Source organism: Alosa alosa, chromosome 6 (genome assembly GCF_017589495.1).
Source record: "Alosa alosa isolate M-15738 ecotype Scorff River chromosome 6, AALO_Geno_1.1, whole genome shotgun sequence".
NCBI classification, from domain to species: domain Eukaryota; kingdom Metazoa; phylum Chordata; class Actinopteri; order Clupeiformes; family Clupeidae; genus Alosa; species Alosa alosa.
The window spans coordinates 28,555,627-28,578,126 of record NC_063194.1 but is presented as its reverse complement, the minus strand read 5'-3'; the positions used below and the strand labels follow the sequence as shown (position 1 = coordinate 28,578,126).

Below are 22,500 nucleotides of genomic sequence, written 5' to 3'. Positions count from 1 at the left end.
TTGGGGCTGGTTGTGTAAGGCGCTGGATATAGGTCAGCGCTTTCACAGGTGTCTCTCTCTCTGAGTGTCACGCTCTCTTTCAACCTGAGCCTTTTGGGGGTTACAGACGATGCTGCGGTTGCTTGGATACAAGGAGCCTAGAGTCTTTGTAGAGGCTCAGGGACTCCAAAAGCACTTTTAATTCTGCTATTAATTCTGAATAATGGGACACCTATGAAGTAGATCTGGTAAAAAGAAAAATCACGTTCCATAGCAATGCTTATGAATGGTAACTATAACAACCATAGTAGCCTGGAAGCATGCTTTGCAACAATGGAATCAACTGTAAACAAGAAAGTTGTACAACAAACTGAACAAGTCGGCTTCTTTTTAAACAGAGCCACTTGTTTCCTTTGCGAGCTATTAAAGCATGACTATTGCCTATACACAAATCCGACGAAACTACTGGAAGTAAGCGGGCGCCATTACTGAGCTGTTGCTGGGTATAGCGTTGCGCCATTACTGAGCTGTTGCTGGGTAGCGTTGCGCCAGTGACTCCGATTGGATTGGTTGCCTCCACTGGGATAACAGCCCGCGATTTACGACTGTCTCACTACTTCAGATATACGGCCCCACCGTTTAACATCGGCAGAACCTCCGGTCTTATGTATGTCTGAAAGCGCTTACTAAGCGCTTTCCGATGTTAAACGGTGGGGCCGTATATCTGAACGACGGTTGTTCTACTACTCCCCCCCTAGTATATCCTCCGGACATTATGTAAATGTGCTGTGTCTGAACGAGGCGTAGAACATGCGGTTCAAATTCACACCTAGTGAGAGGGCGTGTTGGTGACGTTTCTTTCGTGCATCCATGTGGTTAGATCTGACTTAAATGCCAGTGTTATGATGGAGTGGCATAATGCTGTCCAGAAAATCTCCGACCTGGAAAGATGCAGACATCACGGAGCTACTGTCCATGAGGGCATACACGATTTTGATAGAACACATGAAGGGAACTGCAAGAGACGTTGTAGCCTACAACTGCATGGCAAGGCCAAACAAATTCAAAAGACTGAATCACCATAAGCTGAAGGCGCTGAAAAGGCAGTAGCTACAGCGTCGTTGTTGGAGTATTTAATAAATTGTTAGCCAACACGGTTTTCTGTTCATTGATACCTCGCTGAGCTCGCTGATATTTGTTAAGCATATATGCCTAGAGAAAATGAAAACGAAGAAAAGCCAACTTTGTTCCAAGCTCCTTACGTAAATACAATAGACACATGGGGAGAGGATGCTTTTGGAAAAAATAAACCATGAAAAAACGAACAACTTCACTATTATGTTAGTAGGCTATTTTGTTTGTTGCTTAAAAACGTTGTATGATGATGGCCTTGAAGTCTTGAGTTAGCCTACTGAATTGGCTGGTAGCCTACCATAACGTTTGTGCATGCTCTCTCTCCAACGCAAACCAGATGTGGGGTTCTATAGCCAAGTAATTCTGTTACATAACGTTGAAAACAGATAAATGTGTTTATTCGAAGCACACATACAAGTACTGTTTGCTTACTTGACTAGCCTACTTCAAGTATTAGCCTACGCACAATAGATTTCTCTTCTTTAGCCTACATAATGCATAGGCTACACTTCGTAAACAAAAAGCAGCTGTGACAGGCAGCGCATCTTGTGAACTCTACATCTCGCATCTTGTGAACTCTACAAGCCCCCACCCCTCACTCGACAACCACACGGAGATTCTGTAATGTGCGTGTATGTCGTTCACACATACGTCCGTATAAGGTCAGTATAAGGTCCGCAGGTTAGCATAATATCTGAATCATCCAAAGGGTAGGACCTGCGTTTGACAAACCTCCGCATGTACTCCGGAGGTTATATCTGAAAGCGCTTAGTATCACAATAACCCCTTTTCAAATTAAAAGTCCCCATAAAGGCAGAAGGCCTTTTCATTCAAACAAATATATAATTAAATGAAAGGGGAAAAAACAAGGGGGGAATATAACATGTAAACATTATGCATTATGCATTCAAAGCTTGCTCAGGAGCTATAGGCCCTAGGCTTACTCCCTTGATGTAGTATGTGATGAGATCAAAGTCCCAATAGACTTGCTTAAAATTAGTTGAATATAACAACCTGTGTAGGTTTTTATAGGCTGTATTGTAATATGCTATTAATATATTATAATATAATATATTTTAAGTCAATTTATCAATTAATTTTCACAAAATTCCCCAGAAGTCATCATTTAAGTTTTTTTTTTTTTTTTTTTTTTTTTTTTTTTAATTCTCGTCACGGAGAGCATGCAGGCCCAAAAGTATTTTATCACATGGGGCCCACATTCTCCAGCAGCACCCAATCAATAATTAGTATTTTTGTAAAATGTGACCACCTATTTTTGAATGTGATACCTTGACTGGTAAAGTATATGAGACAGTAAGGGTGTGTGTGTGTGTACTGAGTATGGGCGTGGGCCTATTTGGAAGAAAGTCCAGTAAACCTTTTCTGATTTTCATTTGTCATTTTGTCTTGATTGAGATAGAATGATAGTGAAATAAAGAGTGTACTTTATAATTAGTTACCCGCAACACTGAATTTCGAAGTTGCAGCTCGAAGTCGTGTTGGTATTAAAAAATATTGTGAAGGTATTAAAAAAGGTATTAAAAGGTATTAAATTCAATTTAAGAATTTCTGTATATACCCTGGACTTGGGCGGAGGAAACTGCCCTCCTCTGCGCGTCGGGGAGTTCTTTGCCTCCCCCTCGTCCATTAACTCCGTATAACAGGACACCTCGGTGGCCGTTATCCCTTACTAATCAGGGGTGTGTTCAAATTCGTAAACATAGGCAAAGGTCTGTGAACATTTTCAAACAGTTTTTTCTTGAACGTTTGCAAACACTTGCAAACATTCTGAGGATGTAGTTCTCCGTAACAATACAGTGGAGCTGGGTGAAGGGTTACTGTTAAAATGGAATGTTCACACCATATCATTCCAAATTTCACTGTTCAGAGAAAACTAATTCACTATGAAGGTTCGCCACTGTTGGAACGCACCTCAAGGCAAGAATCGAGTAGTACTGCAGAGCGTAGGTGGTGTGTGTGTGTGTGTGTGTGTGTTTGTGTGACTGAGAACCACAGGACACACTGAATCTAAACGAAACTAATCACTAATCTGAATTTGAGCTCTAGACCAACAGATGCTGCTCTCCTGAGGAACTTGCACTCATCAAGTGCTGAAGACATACAAATGGCCACTGGTCACTTCTCTAGAGTGAAAATGCTCCTATAAAGAGCTCCATTTTAAAAAGAGGTGTCCTAGAATGTTTTGTATCAACCAACACAGTAGAGAAGGAGGGAGGTAGAGGAGGAAAGAAAGGGAAGTGCATCATTATATAAGTTCATTCTAAAATGTATTTAGGGTTAAGGCTAGCGTCATTGTAAGCAGTGTGTAAAGATTTGTACTTACGCAAGGATGTCATTGTAAGCAGTGTGTGGACTGTATAATAATGTGGGTCTGGAGGTTTTGTCTCTAATGACTAGATATATCTGTCGAATAATGTCTGAAGGCTTGGTCTGTAATGAATAGATATATGTGTTTGTAAAGCCTGTGCTGTACCATGTCATCTGCTTTGTTAGCTGCAGCACCTGACCTTGAACTCCAGCAGGAAGGTCGCCTGCCTTTGAAATGGGCATTGTATGTAATGGGCAGTGTTGTAGAACTCGAGTCCGAGTCATTAGCTAAATTTAGAGACTCGTGATTTGACTTGGACTTGAGCACTGAACGACTCGAACTTGGACTCGGACTCGTGCATTCGCACTCGCAATGACTCGTCGAGGACTCGACTTTTTTTTGTAATATATCATAAGGCTATAATTGTAGTATGTCATTAGGCTATAATTTGCTATATGATTTTAATATCTAAATTATTCGTAATACTAATTTTAGTTCAAGGGAATGTTAGGCTACTGCTTCGTGTAGTACATCGCAAGTCACATCATGTTCACATGCAAAGCAAACTAACGTTAACTTTAACACCAAAATGCCTGGAGATATGGCCGCCGCTATTTCAATGTAGTAGGCAATTGCCAGGCAATATTAGTTCTCATACATGACATAACATTACCTAAGATTACACTCAGCCTAGGCTAAATAACACACACTGCTGCTGGATAGCTGATCATCGTGACTTGGTGAACAGTGTTTTCCCTGACTGATGCAAGAAAGCGGGGTTCCATTCAATCATTTTCATTCGGGGCGTGCCCTGCCGTGCTTCTGTCTGTTAATTTGCAGCAGGCTATTATCGGATGAAAGAAAAATAAACTAAAAGTTTTCCCGATCAAGATATAGCATACTTCTTAATTTTGGTGTCATAAAATATAGAAGCATAACATTAAATTGCCTAGTAGAGTGTCCATGTAGGCTAGTGTCAATGTAGGCCTACGTGTCTGCGCAAGTGAAACTGACAAACTGAACCTCTCGTGGGTAGGCCAGAAACAATTTAAAACCACGAATGAACTGGATTACTGTTACTGTTAAAACGAGCGATTTGATAGCCTAATCCACTGCACGAAAAAAAGGAAATAGCAACGTGTTCTATTTCTAACAGGTGAATATCATAGCAAATAGTAGCCTATGTCGATGGCAGCTTAAAAAAAAACATTTATTTCACTCATCTCGCTGAAATGAACGTAGAATGTGGCCTGTTGCGAAAATAAATTAATTAGGCAGATGATCTACATCTCCATTAACCGAAAGCTAGTTTTCATCTCTATTGTTGACGTGAAATATGTCTCCATAGTGTCAGTGAAGTGATAACATAATTATAGTGCTGCCGCGATTAGTCGACTTAATCGACCTAATCGACCATGAAAATTAGTCGACGGCAATTTTTTTAGTCGAAGAGTCGTTTTACTATTGACCACCTATTTATTTTTGGTCTCCCGTCTCAAATGGCTCACTGTAATGTTATTAACTCTTGAAAAGGACGACTGTCTTTGGATGTTAAACAGGCTACTTAGACTTTGGCAGTCATGTTTTAAACCCTGCTAAGGTCGCAAGTGGAAACGCATGTAGCAAAGCTGCGTGCCTGCCTGCTTTCAGCGCGATTCATTATTAGGCATTAAGCGGGGACCTTAAGCTAGTACGCTAGTCCACAATATAGGCCTAGTATTGTGGAAATTGCAATAAATGAAGTGAAGAGAGTGGCTCACGTTGACAACACAACGTTGTGTCATTTATTCATTTATACAAAACAAAAAAACGTTAAAATGAATATGCGCTGCCTGTGATACCAACAATCAAGGTGCGCGTTATTTCCCATGTTCAATAAGTCACGATGCATAGGATATTTTTTTGCGTTCAAGCCAACAAAATACAGTAAGTGAGGTATCCTATGTGGTAAGACGCACAAAGTGCCTGTAGCCTACTTGTTTTGAACATGCTGACATTTGCAAAGCCCTCAACTCCTGTCGCCTTTCAAAGTTGGCTAGACCATCGTTTCTCAAACTTTGGGCCGCGGACGAGCTCTGGCTGCAACGTGGACACTGCTGGTGGAGTGAAATTATTCCCGGGGCTTTGTCTGATAATTTGCTGCGCAATTGATCAAGGAACCACGGACCGACAGAAAAAGAAAACAAACGTTTCTGCAATCAGTGTCATCAAACATAGAGGCATACAATTAAATGGTGGTATGAGCGTTCATTCAATGCATGCGTGTCTGGCGAAACTGAAACCACTTTCGATAATGTTGGTAGCAAAGCTCCGATTCACCTATTGGAAGGCTATTTAATTATGAAACAACATTTAATAGAACAATGTGGATTTATGCAACTTCCATAAAAACAGAGCACAGACTAATACACTATCTAGCATCGTATTGTAATGTAACAAACTGCAAGGTTGTCTCAAAATGGTCTTTATTGGTTACGCACCAAAACACACGAACAAACAACACAGGCAAAACAAAGGACGTCAATGAAACAAGCACGATACACAAACAGGGTAGTCAAATACAATTCACGGGGTAAACACATGAGGTACAACATAAAGAAAGACTATACCAGCTAACACATACATGACAAGGTAAACGCAATTACTCATACTAAAACCAACATTAACATTACACACACACATACACTGCACAGCATTATTGGAGCACAGTCATCAACAGCTAGGCTCAGATCATTACAGTATAGTCAAATTTGAATAACATGGCCAAAAGCTATTGTGGCATAATTAAATATCATGTCAATATTCTTTCCATTTGCCTACCAGTGTATGATGCTTGCATGAGGGAAACATCCCAAAACAATGGCACCCATATAATTGCTGTTGTTTTGAGAAGTATTTATCATGTAACCATGCAAAAGCAATGAAACTATTGTAATTATATTTTACATTGGTAAAGCAGTCCTCTGTTTTCACAAACTTTTTGCACTTTAAACATTGGCTGCTTTGAAGTGCATGTATAAAAACATAGCAGAACAATAATAATTGTGATGTGATATAATGATAATTTGATGGGGGGTGGGTTCATGTAGGTGCCATGATCGGCCCTCAGGTCAAAGAAGTTTGACAAACATTGAACATTGTCTATGTCCATTGCATCACTGGCATACAAATAAAGTATATCAAAGGTCTGACATTAGATCTGATGGTAGCATTTTAAATGGGTGATTTTTTTTTTACACAGAATATTTTTGAACAGTTCACTTAATAAGCTTCTAACAAAAGTAGAGTGATCTATATTTTATGTTTCCCCTTCAGTTGAGTTCAAAATAAAATGGACACAACGAAATAACAAACACTTGATTTAAAAAAAAAAAATTAGTCGTTTAGATTAGTCGACTAATCGAAAAATTAGTCGAAAGATTAGTCGTTAGAAAATTAGTCGTTAGTGGCAGCACTACATAATTATGCAGTTGCCGGTAGCCTCACGTCACAGGAGTCAGAAAGAAGCAACCAAGACGGGCCCTGCTCTGTTTCTGTCCCTCCCAAACTGCGCTAGAATTGTGTAGGCTATTTAACAGCCAGAATTTTTTTTAAAATGTCCGGGGAGGCCCTTTTATGATCCACACTACCTCTTACAAAATAGGCCTACTCCAACGTCCATCTAGCTCTTGTGAAGTATGAACGTCTACAACACTGCCTATACAATTGTCAGCAGTCAGTAACAGCATAATGTGACTTAATGGCCTGTGTGATTGGGATGTGGATTGCTCATTTATTATGAGTAGGCCTATAGGCTATGGAATGGCTATGGTATGGTATTCTCTCCGATATAATAAATACAACACATTGGGTTTGGCAAGAAATTTGGCAATACTACTTTCACACAAGTGATGGCACCCCTGCTTGGAGACGAAGAAGATTGTCCGTTTTGCTTTTAAGGATTTCATCTGCAATGGAAAAAAATGGAACGACATGTACAGTAGGCTATGATTACTTTAGTGCTGGACTTGGACTTGACTTGATCAATAGGGACTCGACTCGAACTCGACGTGGATGAGTAGTGGACTCGACTCGGACTTGAACACTGGGGACTCGAACCTGGACTCAGACTCGAGGCATAGTGACTTGACTACAACACTGGTAATGGGCATGTTGGACAAACAGAGTGAAACCACTTGTTTGATTAAAAGTATGAAATGAGATTTTGTCGTTACTCAGTCCTTGGAAAAAGAGAAGTTTTTAAACAGTTGCCATGAGAGAAATGAAGGGTGGCGAGGCGGCGATATGAGGGAGGCGTAAAAGTGGAGGGGTGATTCAGACGTTAATGCAGGGTCTATATTTATGCCGCTTTAGACAGTGTTGCTGTGGCGACAGTGTAAGCTTCTGCAGCACTGGTTGGAATCGCCAAGTGAGTGCAGAGGCATGGCGTATTGCTGAATGATGCCATGGCCGTCACAAATTAATTTGCAAGGCCCTGCATAGACATGAGGGACAGATGAAAAAAAAAAATAGAACATCATGGAAAAGTTAATTTTCCCCTATAAATTATTTCAAAGTGAAACTTTTTTATATTCTAGATTCAGTACACATCAAATAAAATATTTCCTGGATTTTTTGTTTTAATTTTGATTACGGCTCACAGCTTATGGAAATAAAATAAAATTGAGATGCATCTGTGAGCTATATAGCTGTAGACCTTTTGGACTAACCCTTCAGGGGCGTAGTATAAAATTATTGGTGCTATACATAAGCTGTCTCTATTTTTTGGGGGGATGAATAATTGAGACATCATCTGTACACATGAATCTGCACCATGAACAAATACTAGCAAATTCTTCTGTCATTTATCTTCATTGCTGTGGTCATTTATGATCTGTTCAGCAACATAACCAGACAAACCACAAGCCCTTGATGCAAGCACCTCCAAAATACCAACAAATTCTTCAGTCAATCCTCCTTTTTGTTCTGGCCATTTATGATCCAATCAGCAACTTAACCAAATAAAACGCAAGTCCTTGATATGAGCACCCACAAATAGCAAGAAATACCAACAAATACCAAGATATTTTTGATACCAACTACCAACCAATATCACAAATTCTTCAGTCAGCCCTCATTGTTGCTGTGACTATTTATGATCCGATCAGCAACATATCCAATTAAACACGCAAGACTTTTTTGTAATTATTCCATATTTTGTGTAGTCAGTCTATATCAGAACACCTGACATACAATCTAAATAGTCCACAACCTCAAAGTGTTACCTTTCATTTGAGACCAGGATTATGCTTCTACACAAAGGGGTTCATGTGCAGTAAGCATTTGATTGTCAGTATGCCTTTTGGATAACAAAAAGTCCTATGGGGAGTATCCATAGGCACTTTACAAAACGCATGGGCATACCTTGGCAAATAATAGTCTAAAGCACTCATATTTTCATTCTATATTGATCAACTTTTGCACACAGCTTCACAAGACCTGGTGCTAGGGCTCAGTTGTGTTTCTAAGGGATATCAAGTGACCTAGAGGGCTGAAATGTGGTCAGTTCAGAGATGCTTGTAATCCAGCAGAAAGAAAAAACTATATTCTAGCCTCTGTAGCTCTTTGTCAGTACATCACACAGTTATCTTGACTGCTTCCTACGAAAACTACAGGTTCTCAGCTTTCTATAGAGGTCCAGCACTTGATGGTTGACCCCAAAAGAGGTGGGAATAATGCCCTTGTAAATAGGCACAGTGCAATTTCAGGCAAAAACTTGAAATTTTTACTGAGAAATATGTAGTTAATAATATAATCAATCTTGCCGTTATTAAAAAGATGTGAATGTAGTTTAATTTGGCGTTAGTCTAACTTAAAACTATATTTGATACAAGGTACAACATAAAAAACTGGTCAATCTGGATCAAAATTGACATAAACACAAACACACAAAAAACACTACCTAGCTCAAGTTGCTGCAGGCATCAGCCAGGGATGGGCAGTATTTCTGATACATCTAAAATACGTATTTCAAATACAAAAAATACAATATTTTGTCATTTGCATTTTATTTTGTTGAAGAAAATAGCTTCACAAATAGCTTTGTAGCAACTTCATAGGTGTGTATTTTTGTAGTTTAAAAAATACTGCCAAATATCTTTGGTAAAACCAATAGCCTATTTTTGGTGATGTGATGACATCATACAAGTGCAAAACAATAAATGTAGTAGCCTCTGGCGCTGACTTAGTCATTTGCCCAGACTTGCTGTGATCATACTATTGAGAATTCAGGAAAATGATCCAGTGCAAGATGAGTAACTTGCAAAACTTTTTCCCCAAAGTCAAGAGGAAGAAGCGCTGACTTAGGCAGAAGAATGCACTCCTTGTAGTTGGGAGCGAGGGAGAGGACAGGAAAGGAGAAGAAGTGAGGAAAGGAAGTATGTATGCTGAGTCAGAAAGAGGGATGTGCTGTTCTCAGTGGGGAGAGAGAGAGAGAGAGAGGAGAGGGAGAGAGAGAGAGGAGAGAGAAAAGAGAGAGGGATGTGCTGTTCTCAGTGGGGAGAGAGAGAGGGGAGAGAGAGAGAGAGGAGAGGAGAGGGAGAGGGATAGAGGAGAGAGAAAAGAGAGAGGGATGTGCTGTTCTCAGTGGGGAGAGAGAGAGGGGGAGAGGAGGAGAGGGGAGAGAGAGAGAGCAGAGGGGAGAGAGATAGAGGAGAGGGGAGAGAGAGAGAGGGATGAGGTGTTCCCAGTGGGGAGAGAGAGAGGAGAGGGGAGAGAGAAAGAGGAGAGGGGAGAGAGAGAGAGGGATGAGATGTTCACAGTAGGGATGGAAATAGAGAGAGGAGAGGAGAATGTTTGGGAAACGTGTGGGGCAGACAATGATGCATGTGACAGCCGCAATGCCACCACTCACGTTTTGGCTGAATGGTCTCCATGGAGACGGTGTTGCTGGCGTCTGCTCGGCACATGGATTTCCGGAGGCTTCCATTCCAAGTGGGTGAAGCGTGCATGGGCCCACATGTGACTGCAAACACGACAGCCATGTGAGCACCAGCTTCCCAGTCACTCACACACACACATACACACTCACACACACACACATACACACACACACACAAATGGCACAGCACAGCAAAGCCCAGCTCAGCACATGCATACAAACGCCATACACACTTGGATGCATGTGTGTACACACACACACACACACATGCACATGCACACACACACACACACACACACACACACACACACACACACACACACACACACACACACACACACACACACACACACACACACACACACACACACACACACACACACACACACACACACACACACACACACACACACACACACACACATGCACACACACACACACACACACGCACGCACGCAGACATACACACTCATGCGACTGATGAAGTATATTTCTACACTTCCTTTTCCATGTACACTTACAGAGTCCCAGAACAGTTCAGCACAGAACAGAAAGCAGTGAAACAGCAACTCGGTAAATTAATGGATTTAAACATTTCTATAATGAGTCTGAATGCTGTCCAACTATCATGAGGACATTTTATTTCTTTAAAAAAAAAAGTTGCATCTAATGACCAGAGGCGGACAGAGTACACAGCTTCATTACTTGAGTAAAAGTACAGATACCCTTTGCTAAATTTTACTCAAGGACAAGTAAAAGTACAACAGTCAGATGTCTACTTAAGTAAAAGTACTGAAGTACTTGTTTGCATTACTACTGCCACAGTGCTTACATTTATGTACAGAAACGTCCTACATGGAGTTATGAAAAAAGTTAATGTTAATACCTTGGAGAATGTAAAATGAATTGGAAGTAATTTTCATCTTTTTACCATGTTGCCAGGGTTGGGCAGTATTTCTAATACATGTATTTAAAATACGTATTTCAAATACAAAATACTATTTTGTAATTGAAACACTTGAAGCGAAAAACTATCTAACTTGTTCAGAAAATTAAATTGGTGGGGCCACAGGTTGGCACATTCCCGGGATGGACCTGCAGGGATGGATTACTGCACGGGCTTACTGGCCCAGGGGCCCAAGGGGTCTTTGCATTGAATCATTGCCTCAATATCAACAAATCAGGATGTAGGCTATGAATATGATTGAATTTAGTTTTGGCCAGAGGTGGAAAAAGTACGAAAATATTGTACTCAAGTAAAAGTACCAATACCTTGATGAAATATTACTCAAGTACAAGTTAAAATACCGATCTGAAAATGTACTCAAGTAAAAGAGTAAAAGGTAGTTCATTTAAAATGTACTTTAAAGTAAAAGTTACTTAGTTACTTTTTTTTTTTTTTTTTTGGGGTTACCAGAACAACCAGTTTTACCAAAGACTTTCTAATGAGCAGATACAGCACTCAAATAATCCTCCATAGTAATGCATGGGGTTAGTTTGTAACGCCAATATGGCAGTTGTCTACACATCAAATGTCTACACATATCACAACCCTTAACCCTTCTGCGGCAAAACGTCGACATGTGAATACATTGAGCCAATCATGTGGTGTGCTGTGAAGACATCGTGCCAATCATCTGTTGTGATCTCGCTGCTGGAGCAAGATTGGTGTCGTGAAGCCTTACCCACACGCATTTCTGCTGAAATAGATGCCACGATAAGTGCCCAAAAGTGTTGCAATATGGCCGCGAGTGGAGGTACTTGCCTGAAAGGATGTTGAGAAATGGAGATCTATGTGAAAAAATCACCGGAGTTCTCCTTTAAGTTTGAGCAGTAGATGATTTTCAAAGTTAGTTGCACTCATCCTTGGGTCGCTTTGCAGTGAACAGTAATCCAGCACAACTGAAAAGCCCCTCACAGGCAGCTGAGGCAGGCAGGCCAATATTGAGTTGCAGAGAGTTTTTTTTATATTTGGAAACGAGCAGAAGGTTCAGCAGATTAAAGGGCATCGTACTGGGGGGGAAAGTGGGAAGTATAGGGCCCCAATGGAGGAGAGGGTCCGTGAAAAGTGGAATACAGGGGGCACAACATTTTCACCAGGCATTAGTAATAACTCAGGTAATCCACACATAAAAAATCCAAACAACTCCATAAGTAGAGTCATGTAATGAAGTGGAATAACACAGGGGAAAAGTATAGAACACGCTAAGAAAAAGCACTAAGGCAAGGAAAGGGAAGGAACGGGCTGGAATCTGTATAGAGAGTAGTTATCCTTTCTTTCTGTGCAAATTAATATAATCTTAATATAATATAATATAAGCTTGGTTAGAAGCCTACATATTGATGGGCTATAAAAAGGTTTTTCATTACCAAGGTGTCACATAGTGTTAATTTTGTCACCTATTTTTAATTTAGTCTTCGTCTTAGTCTTGTGACGAAATGTCCTTTTTAGTCTTTGTCATATTTAGTCATTCAAATATCATTTTTGTTAGTCAAGTTTTAGTCGACTAAAACTCTCATCATTTTAGTCTAGTTTTAGTCAAAAGAAAACTAAAGGTATCTTAGTGTTAGTCAGTTTTAGTCAACACATTTTAGTCTTTTTTTTTTAACAAATTATTTCTGATTACCATTTGAGTCAAATAGTGTTTCACACATCTAAATTTTCCAACAATATTGTGTGTCCACAGGGCTACTCGTCTGTTATAATTACTCATTCTGATTTTTTGTCAGTCAGTATGTTTACATGCACAGGTAAGTCGAGCTACAGTAGCTCGGCTGGGATTTGACCATAGACAGTAAAAGATTTGACTGGACCACTGTCATATTCGTAGACCAGTGTTTCTCAAAGTGTGGTCCGGGAATCACTGGTGGTCCGCAAGCTATCCCAAGTGGTCCGCGAGCAGACGTGGTAAAATATATATATGAGTTGTTTGCAATATTGAACCAACTTGTATGTAAAAACAGTTCTGCAACACTGTCTATGTAAGATATGCCAGTTTAAATCATACAGTATGAATCCACACAATAAGCAAAGTGCAAAGACAATAAGCAAGGTGGTTCAGTGAGTAGGCCTATAGTGTAGACTAATTATAGGCTACTGTTGAAGTAGGTCTAATCTTTTTTATTTTTTTGCTAGGGTTAGTTAAGTGGTCCTGAAACTGAAAAAGTTTGAGAAACAGTCGTAGACCAAAGTATTAATGTTTTACTCCGCTTCGCTAGATGGCGATATGCGCCCAAACACAACACATTCCCCAAACAGACTCTCCATCTTAGCCATAGCTAACTTGCTAGCGAACTTTCCATATTAGCTTACTTGCTAGCAAACTTTGCATCATCAGTCTAACTAGTTAAATAGTTGACATTACATGATGAACATTTTCGTATGGACATTCTGGGGGATGTTAATTTGTATGAGAGAAGCTTCAACTTCTGGGTATGTAGCATTGTGGCATAAAGCTTAGGTTGCTAACTCTGGCAGAAATCTCCATTGTTCTTGTTCCATGTAGTTTAGGTGTTGCAGCCACAGGGTTGCAGTAACAGCACGTAGACTAGCCTACAGGAAAGCTGTTGAGTATGAACTCATTCGAATATTTTGAAAACGTAACAGCTAGATATTCTGTCTTCTCATTTTGTAGATGAAAATGAAGAGAGATTTTATCTTAGTTTTATTTCATGCAAAACATTTATCTCGTCTTTTTTCGTCAAAAATAATGCATCTTAAGATAGTCTTAGTCAGTGTTTCAGGACATTACTGCCGCCTCGTCATCGTCTCGCCTTAGTCATGAAAAAAAAAAAGGTTGTTGACGAACATATTTCCTCTCGCCTCGTCTGACCGAAATTAACACTAGTGTCACACAAGAAACATCTCATGATGGATAAAAGCAAAAAGCTCTCCCAAGACCTTTGCAACCTTATTGTTGCAAAACATATCAATGAAACTGGTTACAGATGCATTTCAAAACATCAGAATCTTCCAGTAAGCAGCATGGGGAGCCATTATCTGCAAGTGGAAGAAACAACACTGCATCATCAACCAGCCATGCAGGATCTCCTCAGAATATTTCTGACCAGGGAGTCAGAAGGATAGTCAATTCAAGAGCCAAGGACCACTTTCGGAGAAAGCTCCAGAAAGACTTGAAGGCAGCCAATTCAATTAAATAGTTCTGGAAGTAACTAAAGATCAGGATTCATAAGAGGGACCCCTGGAATCTGTTTAGAACAATGGGCCAAAATCAGACCTGATACTGCGACCAATAAGTTTTGTCATACAGGAAATGTCTTGAAGCTGTCTTTACAAAGGCTTTTCCACAAAGTATTGAAGAAATTTCAGTAGGCACGTTCAATACTTTTTCCTGTGTCATTCCACTTTAATACACAAAACTCTTATGTTTGGATTTTTTATATGTGTGTTAATATAATGAAATTTAGGCTAATTACTGAAAAAAAAAAAAAGTGTTCAATACTTATTTCCACCATATATTTATTTTACCTGAATATTTTAACTTCCAAATTAAATGTCAAAATGAATGTCAGACGAAATTTAAAGTTTGACTGACTGGATTTTGTATACAAATCATAGTGAAAACTGTGTAAGGTCCTCTCCTCTCCCTTGCTAAGGAGCTAATGGTTTAGTCCGCCTGCACGATTCATAAGGTAGTCTAGGCCTATCTTTTGTTTATGTAGTTGAGCATCGCTAGTAGTGGACCGCTAATTGTTTCGCTGCTGGTGCAATGTCTTTCTCCAAGAAAACCAAGTCAGGTTACTAAAAACAAAGGCCAAAACAGGAAAAAGAGAGACATCAAAACGAGGGGAAACAACTGCTAATAAACTTCTTTCCAAAGAAAGGTGAGCACAAACGTCAAAACACGAAATCCCATGGTGTTTGCTTAAATATATCCGCAATCATTAGTGCTAAAACGAACTGAGACAACCGATTGGAATAGCGGAAAATACACTTTCATAGGTTAGGCTAATCTGATGCATTTCATGATCCAGTCTCCATCACTTTCAGAAAGACTGCATGGCGCCAGTTTAATTCATGTGCTGTTGTAGGCTACATGCTGATCATTATCACTAGGCTAGTGGTTTAGGGCATTTTTTCTCTCCCTTCCGTTTTAGTTAGTCTTAACTTTTTTTACTCAAGTAACGGATGGGATTTTTGATGTAGCGGTACAATACTTCACTCAAAATGTAATCAAGTAAAATTTAAAATACAGATTTTATAAACTACTTAAAAAATACAAAATACACAGAAAAACTACTCAATACAGTAACGTGAGTAAATGTATTTCGTTACTTTCCACCTCTGGTATTGGCCATCCCCAAAATGCACCAGAATACAGGAAATCACATCAAACAAATTAAAAAATTTCTGGGGGAGGACCCCCAAACCCCACCTCCCACATATACCACAATAAGTGGGGGGCCCTTAATACATCTGGGCCCAGGGGCCCGAAAGTTCATAATCCGCCCATGTGGACCTGCTGCGTCTTCAATGTTGCACTTCCAGTCCAGTTTGTTGGCAAGGTGCACACTCAGGTATCTGTAGTTTTCTACTACCTCCGCCTTTCCGTTATGATAGAAAAAGTGTTAGTCTTGGCCTTCACATCTCAGGAGGGATGTTAAACTTCATTAAAGGGTGTAAGTCTAACCAAAAAAAAAGGCACACTGGTTTTATATTTAAAAAGCCTTTAATTTAAGTAGGCTTACGCGTTGCGACAAAATGCCTTCATCAGAGCATACAGGTTACATGTTCACAGGTACTATTTAAGTAAGGGATAACGGCCACCGAGGTGTCCTGTTATACAGAATTAATGGACGAGGGCGAGGGGCAAAGAACTCCCCCACAGCCAATATGGAACGGTGTCCTGTTATTCAGAATTAATAGCCACCCCACCATCCAATCAGAAAAGAGTATTTCTTCTCTCCAGGTGATAACCAAAAATAGGCAGCATCAATCGGAAACACTCAGGTGCAGGTGTATTAACTCCGCCCTGAAATCAGGTTAGTCTTGGCCCTCCTAAAGTCCACTACAATCTTCTGTGTCTTGGCCACAAGAGCAAGTGGTTGTTTCCACACCACAAAGCTGTGCACCAGTAGGTCTCCTCTTCACCCTTGAAGGAATACACAAACCTTTTGGGAAATGAGCTTATTCGCGGCCCACTCCAGAGTTAGATTAGGGAATACATGCCTATCTCTTCTCTGGTGGTGTGGTCTTTTAACAGAGCCCTCAACTGCAAAGTGACTGTCTCAGTGTGACATGTGAGTGTTTGTGTAGCTTACGGTCTGTCTGCTTCTGACCACACGTAAAGATGTAGACCAGCATTGGACTGGAGTTTTTAATCAATTGAAAGAAGAGAAAAGTCATGATGACATACAGTAAGACTACAGGGAATTTTAGTCTCACAGCAGCAAAAAAGTAATTGCTCTAGATGACAAGTGATATTCTATTTCTTAGGATCAGTGCAAGGCCTAGGAAATAGAATCCCTGTGAGATATGTTACATACACAGGCTTACCGAAAACAAATAAACTCATTATTTGAGAAAGTCTGAATCAAATATGAGTCACATTTAGTGAAACACGTAAGAGCCTAATGGATCATATTTCCTCTGATTCCCCTGACTGAAAACCTTGGCAATGTTCGGCTCTGTGTTTGAGCGTTCAGCTGACGTCACACATCATGTGAGTGAGTGTGTGTGTGTGACTGAGACCTCTCTTCCTCACAAGCAGATGTCAGCTTAAATGTCAGCGTAGCTTTCATTGGTCTTCACAAGCTCCCAGTAAATCATTAAATGCAGTTAAAGCCTAATTGAATCAATGTGAATGCTGGGAGTCAACTGAGGTGGACAGTCAGTACCCTCCCTAGGGCCCCCTGGGCCTTCCTTATTTACTTGATTATTTACCCTCTCAGTGTAAATGTGTGTGTGTGTGTGTGTGTGTGTGTGTGTGTTTATCTTCCCCTTTCTGCCCCCCACTGTGCCCCTCTTTCCCCTAACAGTGCCTCCTTCCCTGTGTTCTGACACCCCAATGCTTCTTTCCACTTCCCTTACCCCTGTCAGTTTTACCCCCTCGCTGCTCACTGAGCACCTCTCCTGATCTATTTGCCCCTGTTATTCAGGACAGGCCATGGGGTTGGGGTACCTCGCCTGATCTATTTGCCCCTGTTGTTCAGGACAGGCCATGGGGTTGGGGTACCTCGCCTGATCTATTTGCCCCTCTTATTCAGGACAGGCCATGGGGGTCTCTGAGCAGCTTCTCTGTGTGGCTGTAGGCCAGTGGGAGACGTAACTGAGCTGTGAGGCAGCTGGAGTGGGATTGGAGATCTGAGCTGTGGAGCTGTAGGCCGATGGGAATATGGGAATATGAGGAGTGATCTGCAATGGGAATATAGCCTGGCCACGCCCACCGAGATCTCCTCTCAGGGTGATACCAGTCCGGAACACCTTGATTCTCTAACGTTTTCATCAGACACCACAAAAGACGGGCCAATCAGCAACCAGAGGGGATGACACTCAGGGGTGTAGTGGTAAAATAAGAGCTGGTTAAACTATCAATTCTTTGTTCTCGGTAAGGTGGACTGCACCATGCGGTAGTGTTTTTTTTTTTAAAAAGGCATTTAGAACATGTTTGATGAAGGTGGAGGTTATTGTCCAATGTTTATAACAATACTAGTGGTATCAAATGGTTCCTAGAGTGTTGATGAGTGTACATATTGTGAAGGTGCAATACAGTGTGATTTTTGAATGTTAAAAGATGTAATTGGTGAATAAACTCTTTTGAGAGGTGAATAAACTTTAATAAAAGGTGGATAAACTCTATTTCTAAAATTTCAGAGGTGGATAAACTGTGTTTACTTACGTTTAGCCTCCACTACATCCCTGATGACACTATAGTTTGGAAATGGAAAGTGGCTGTGGTAAACGGTACTAGCAAACATCTACAGTAGCAAACATCAACAATTGCAGTCAGAAGAAGATGTAAATGTATGTACAGCAAAGGTAGGCCTACATATAATTTGGAAAAAGAGCCTGATACATGAATACATAAGTATAAGTATATATACTCTTTTGATCCAGTTTGGTCTCTGCATTTATCCCAATCTGCTTAGTGAAACACACTCAACCAGTGAACACACAGTGAGGTGAAGCCACACTAATCCCGGCTGCCCAAAACAGCGGGCCGGGGAGCAGTGTGCCTTGCTCAAATAATGGTGTCCTGGCAACCCTCCGGTCTTCCAGTAGGCCACGGCTGCCCAAATGTAAATAATGGTGTCCTGACGGATTCGGCTGACAGTCGATCCTAGAAAGCCTCTCGTCTGCAGGAAGGTGGGACAGGAAGAGGAAGCTGGAATGCAGACACTTGACACCCAATGGTGGTCTAAATATTGCAGTGCGTTTTGCTGAACTGACCTATCACAGAGCGGAGTCTTCTCAGTCCACAGCAAATCATGCTGCAAGGTGTAGAGTTCAGGAGCAGAAAACAAAATTACCTCAAAGTGTTGCTACCATTGGGTCCCATTAGCGAGAGAGGGAAGATGTTTACCTTGATGCAAGACCCCAATCAATATTCAATCAATGTACAATAACCTAATCTATGATTCAATAATCTACTATCTAGAGCCCAGCCTTTACAGATTACCCGATCAGTAAAAGATACAGGTGTCTGGAAAGCACCTATAATTTTTCCTCATGAAGATGAGAGCCATAGGTGTACCAGCCCCAGAGACTACGCCTCGTCTTTATGGTCCAATAAGAGTGGTGTGTGAGGGACAGACAGGGCAGAGATATGAAATGCGATCGGCAGCAGGTGACCCTGTTCCGTCAGACGTTAACTGCAGATGAGCCGTGGACGCGGTGTGCTTCTGTAAGCTCATTGTGGAGTGTATTCCTCTCGGGGAGCGTGGCTTTGTGCCCTCTGACGCCTGAAGGTGAGAAAAGCCATTAGCAGCAGATACAGGCTGCATTGTGAGCACGCTCAGACGTGTGAAGTGTACAGTGTACAGGAAGACAGGAGGGATAGTGTTCCACAGGGAACACACATACACACACAGACACACACACACAAAGAGAGATACGCAAAGCATCTACTGTATGGGCAGAGTGGTGGGATTGTGTTCTACAGGAAACGCAGATGACACACACACACACACACACACACACACACACACAAAGCGCTGTCTACTGTATTAATGGGTTAAACTGGGATCCTGTTCCAGAGGGAACACTGTAACCCCAAGGGCTTGGGCTCAGTTATACACACACACCTTTACTGTAATTCTGCGTGTGCCATTTCAGAGGTTTGTGCAGGTGTGTGTGTGTGTGTGTTTGACAGAAAGAGAGTCACACATAACTTACACTAACACTAACTCTAACTCTACTGTGCTCCCATGTGTGAGTGCATCTGGGTTTGGGAAAGTGAGTGTAGGTGAATGTGTGTGTGTGTGTGTGTTTGAGAGACAGAGATTTGCAGTAACTTGTACTGTACAGTGAAGTGAGGGCTCTGCTTACACTGATGCTCTTCTCTGGTGGGGTCAGTAGTAGGAAGAGATTTCCCAGCATCTGACAGCAGACACACAGAAAGCCTGGAAGGAGAGGAGATTGGGGATCACCAACAGGAAGTAAAAAAGAGGGTTTAGATCTAGTCATAAAAACATCCCTGCAAGACATTTTGTTTGTGCTGTGTGTGTGTGTATGTGTGTTTCTCTCTCTCTATCTCTGTGTGTGTGTGTGTGTGTGATAGAGAGAGAGAGAGTAATTGAGTGAGTATGAGTAACTGTGTGTGTGTGTCCTGATTGTTGATTCTCTCCCCAGGCTTGCCTAATGGGTGGGAGGAGGCCTATGCAGCAGACGGAGTGAAGTACTACGTCAAGTAAGACAACACACATATGGATTATTGTATGAGAAAGCCCCTCACCTAAGATGGGACGATTCTAGAGAAAACATGTAGGATCTAGGATGAAAACATTAACCCTCTTTCATCAATCAGTTAAATATTGCATCAGTTGAACATTTCTCATTTCATTTATTTGATTATAGCTGTTGTTTAAAACATTTTAACTTTTTTACACTGAGCTTCTGTCAATTAAATGTTTATTATGTTGATGCACATGTCATCATATCAATAATCAGGCTAGCTACTTCTAACATATAGGCTAAACAGTAGGCCAGGGGTTTCTAACTCAAATGAGCTGGGGGCCACTTCTGCCAATGTCATTTGATTGGAGGGCCACGTCAGTGTTAAAGAATAATACAAAAAAAACTATTATTTTGTATTATGCTATTTCCTAAAATGCAATGTTTTTTTCAAATACTGTATGTTCAAACACAAAACTACAAACAGAAAGTGCAAGTCTTTTTATCTATTTTTAGACACCTGTGCTAGCAACCTTAGCTTATAAATAAAATAATGATAAAATAAATATTAATACAAATGATAAAAACAAACAAAAAAGCATAAAAACAGGTAGGTCTATGTGTGTGTTTCACACCAAATACAAATATTTTCCTCTCATAACTTTTTCATAACTAGGCGTCAAGTTTAAGAAAGCAACACAATTGGATTTTTATATCAAAATTTCAAAAGGCCATGGCTTGAAAGTGGTCAGAGATAAAGTCCTACTGTAAATGTAAAAATATTTGAGTATATACAAAAGTTTATGAAGGGGGTACATTTACCCATCTAATTTGCTACTGGATGGCAAGCACCGCAAATTATGCAGCTATCAGTAAATACTGGATGAACATATTTGAGAAGGTTTACTTTCTTTTTTGTCATATTACCCACATAACAAATTAACAGGAAAACACCTAAGATGTATACCAACAATAGTAAACTATTACTAGCCTAGCCTATAACCACAAGGCCTACAATAAAGTATCCTGGTCAAATCAGTTCCTATCGCGGGTGACTTTGTAGTTCTTCAGAGCCCTATTTCTACTAGCCCTGCTGTCTGTACCACGTCCATTACAGACACTATCATCACAGTTACCACTGCAACCTCCAAGCTATGTTGGGCAGAGGGTCGAAATAAGCATGATATGCTTAGTGAACACCGTCGTATACACGCAAAGACACACTTCCATTCACAGACGCACCGTGACTATCACTGTCAATAGACGATCGATCATAATCTCCAAAAGGATATTCTCCTTCAGAATCAGAATAGGTGAATAACATGACTAAGACTTCATCACACGTGAACGTTTTTCAACATTTGGTGTAGGCCTATTTCTGCTTCAATTTGTGCAAAACTATGGCCTGCATCGCTCCCGCATTACAAATGCACGTCTTCGTGTTTCTCGCGTTACAAGTATTTCCTGAAAACTTTGTGCAGCGATTTTGGGTTTGAATCAAGCTCTGGATGTCTAGCAAATGGTGGAGGAGAGTACAAATGCGATTTGTCACCGTACTTGGATCTATCGTCTATTTTAATCAGTATCGTTGTTTGTCGCAATTAAAAATACCCTCAAGGGCCGGATTACATTATTATTTTGACATACGTCGTGGACCGGAATTGGGCTGGACATTTGAAACCCCTGCAGTAGGCCCTGGGCATATTGCATAAGTGCATCACAGCGGTTATCACCAAACAGGTTTGTCATAGTTACAGGCTGCTGTGCTGTAAGAGGACTGTCAATCTGACTGACCTCTCGCTGGTTGTTTAGGTTTGTCCTTACGTTTCTCACCTTCGACCCCCCCATAGCCGACCCCATCTGACCCCCGACACCCCTCCGGGGGGCCCAGCCCAGACTTTGGGCCCCACTGTTCTGGAGAAAGTCTGGGGTGGGTGGGGTGGCTGAGAGTGCTCAGGGGGAGTGCAGCTGTCAGTCTTACATAATCCTTATTCTCAGACGTGTTTACAGTGGGGAAGTGGGGCGGATCGGACACTCCCTACACAAAGAGGCCCTGTGCCTAGAGCAGGGCCTCTCACAGGGACCAGACACGCACACACACACACACACACACACACACACACACACACATACACACACATACACACACATACACACACACACACACACACACACACACACACACACACACACACACACACACATCACAAAAACACACACACACACAGACACACACACACACCTTAACACAAACACACACACACACACACACCTTAACACAAAAAT

At 41.0% G+C, this 22,500-nt stretch overlaps 1 protein-coding gene across 2 annotated transcripts in view; it reads left to right on the top strand.

The window, feature by feature from the left end:
* stxbp4 (syntaxin binding protein 4) overlaps nt 1-22,500 on the top strand; it is a 59,515-nt gene that overhangs the window by 33,853 nt on the left and 3,162 nt on the right. Inside the window, exon 21 of one of the 2 annotated variants that reach the window (XM_048244745.1) lies at nt 20,173-20,230. The exons of the other annotated variant lie outside the window; for it this stretch is intronic. Within the exon in view, the coding sequence (XP_048100702.1) occupies nt 20,173-20,230 (58 nt within the window). The remainder of the gene's footprint in view (nt 1-20,172; nt 20,231-22,500) is intronic. 2 annotated transcript variants of the gene reach the window in all.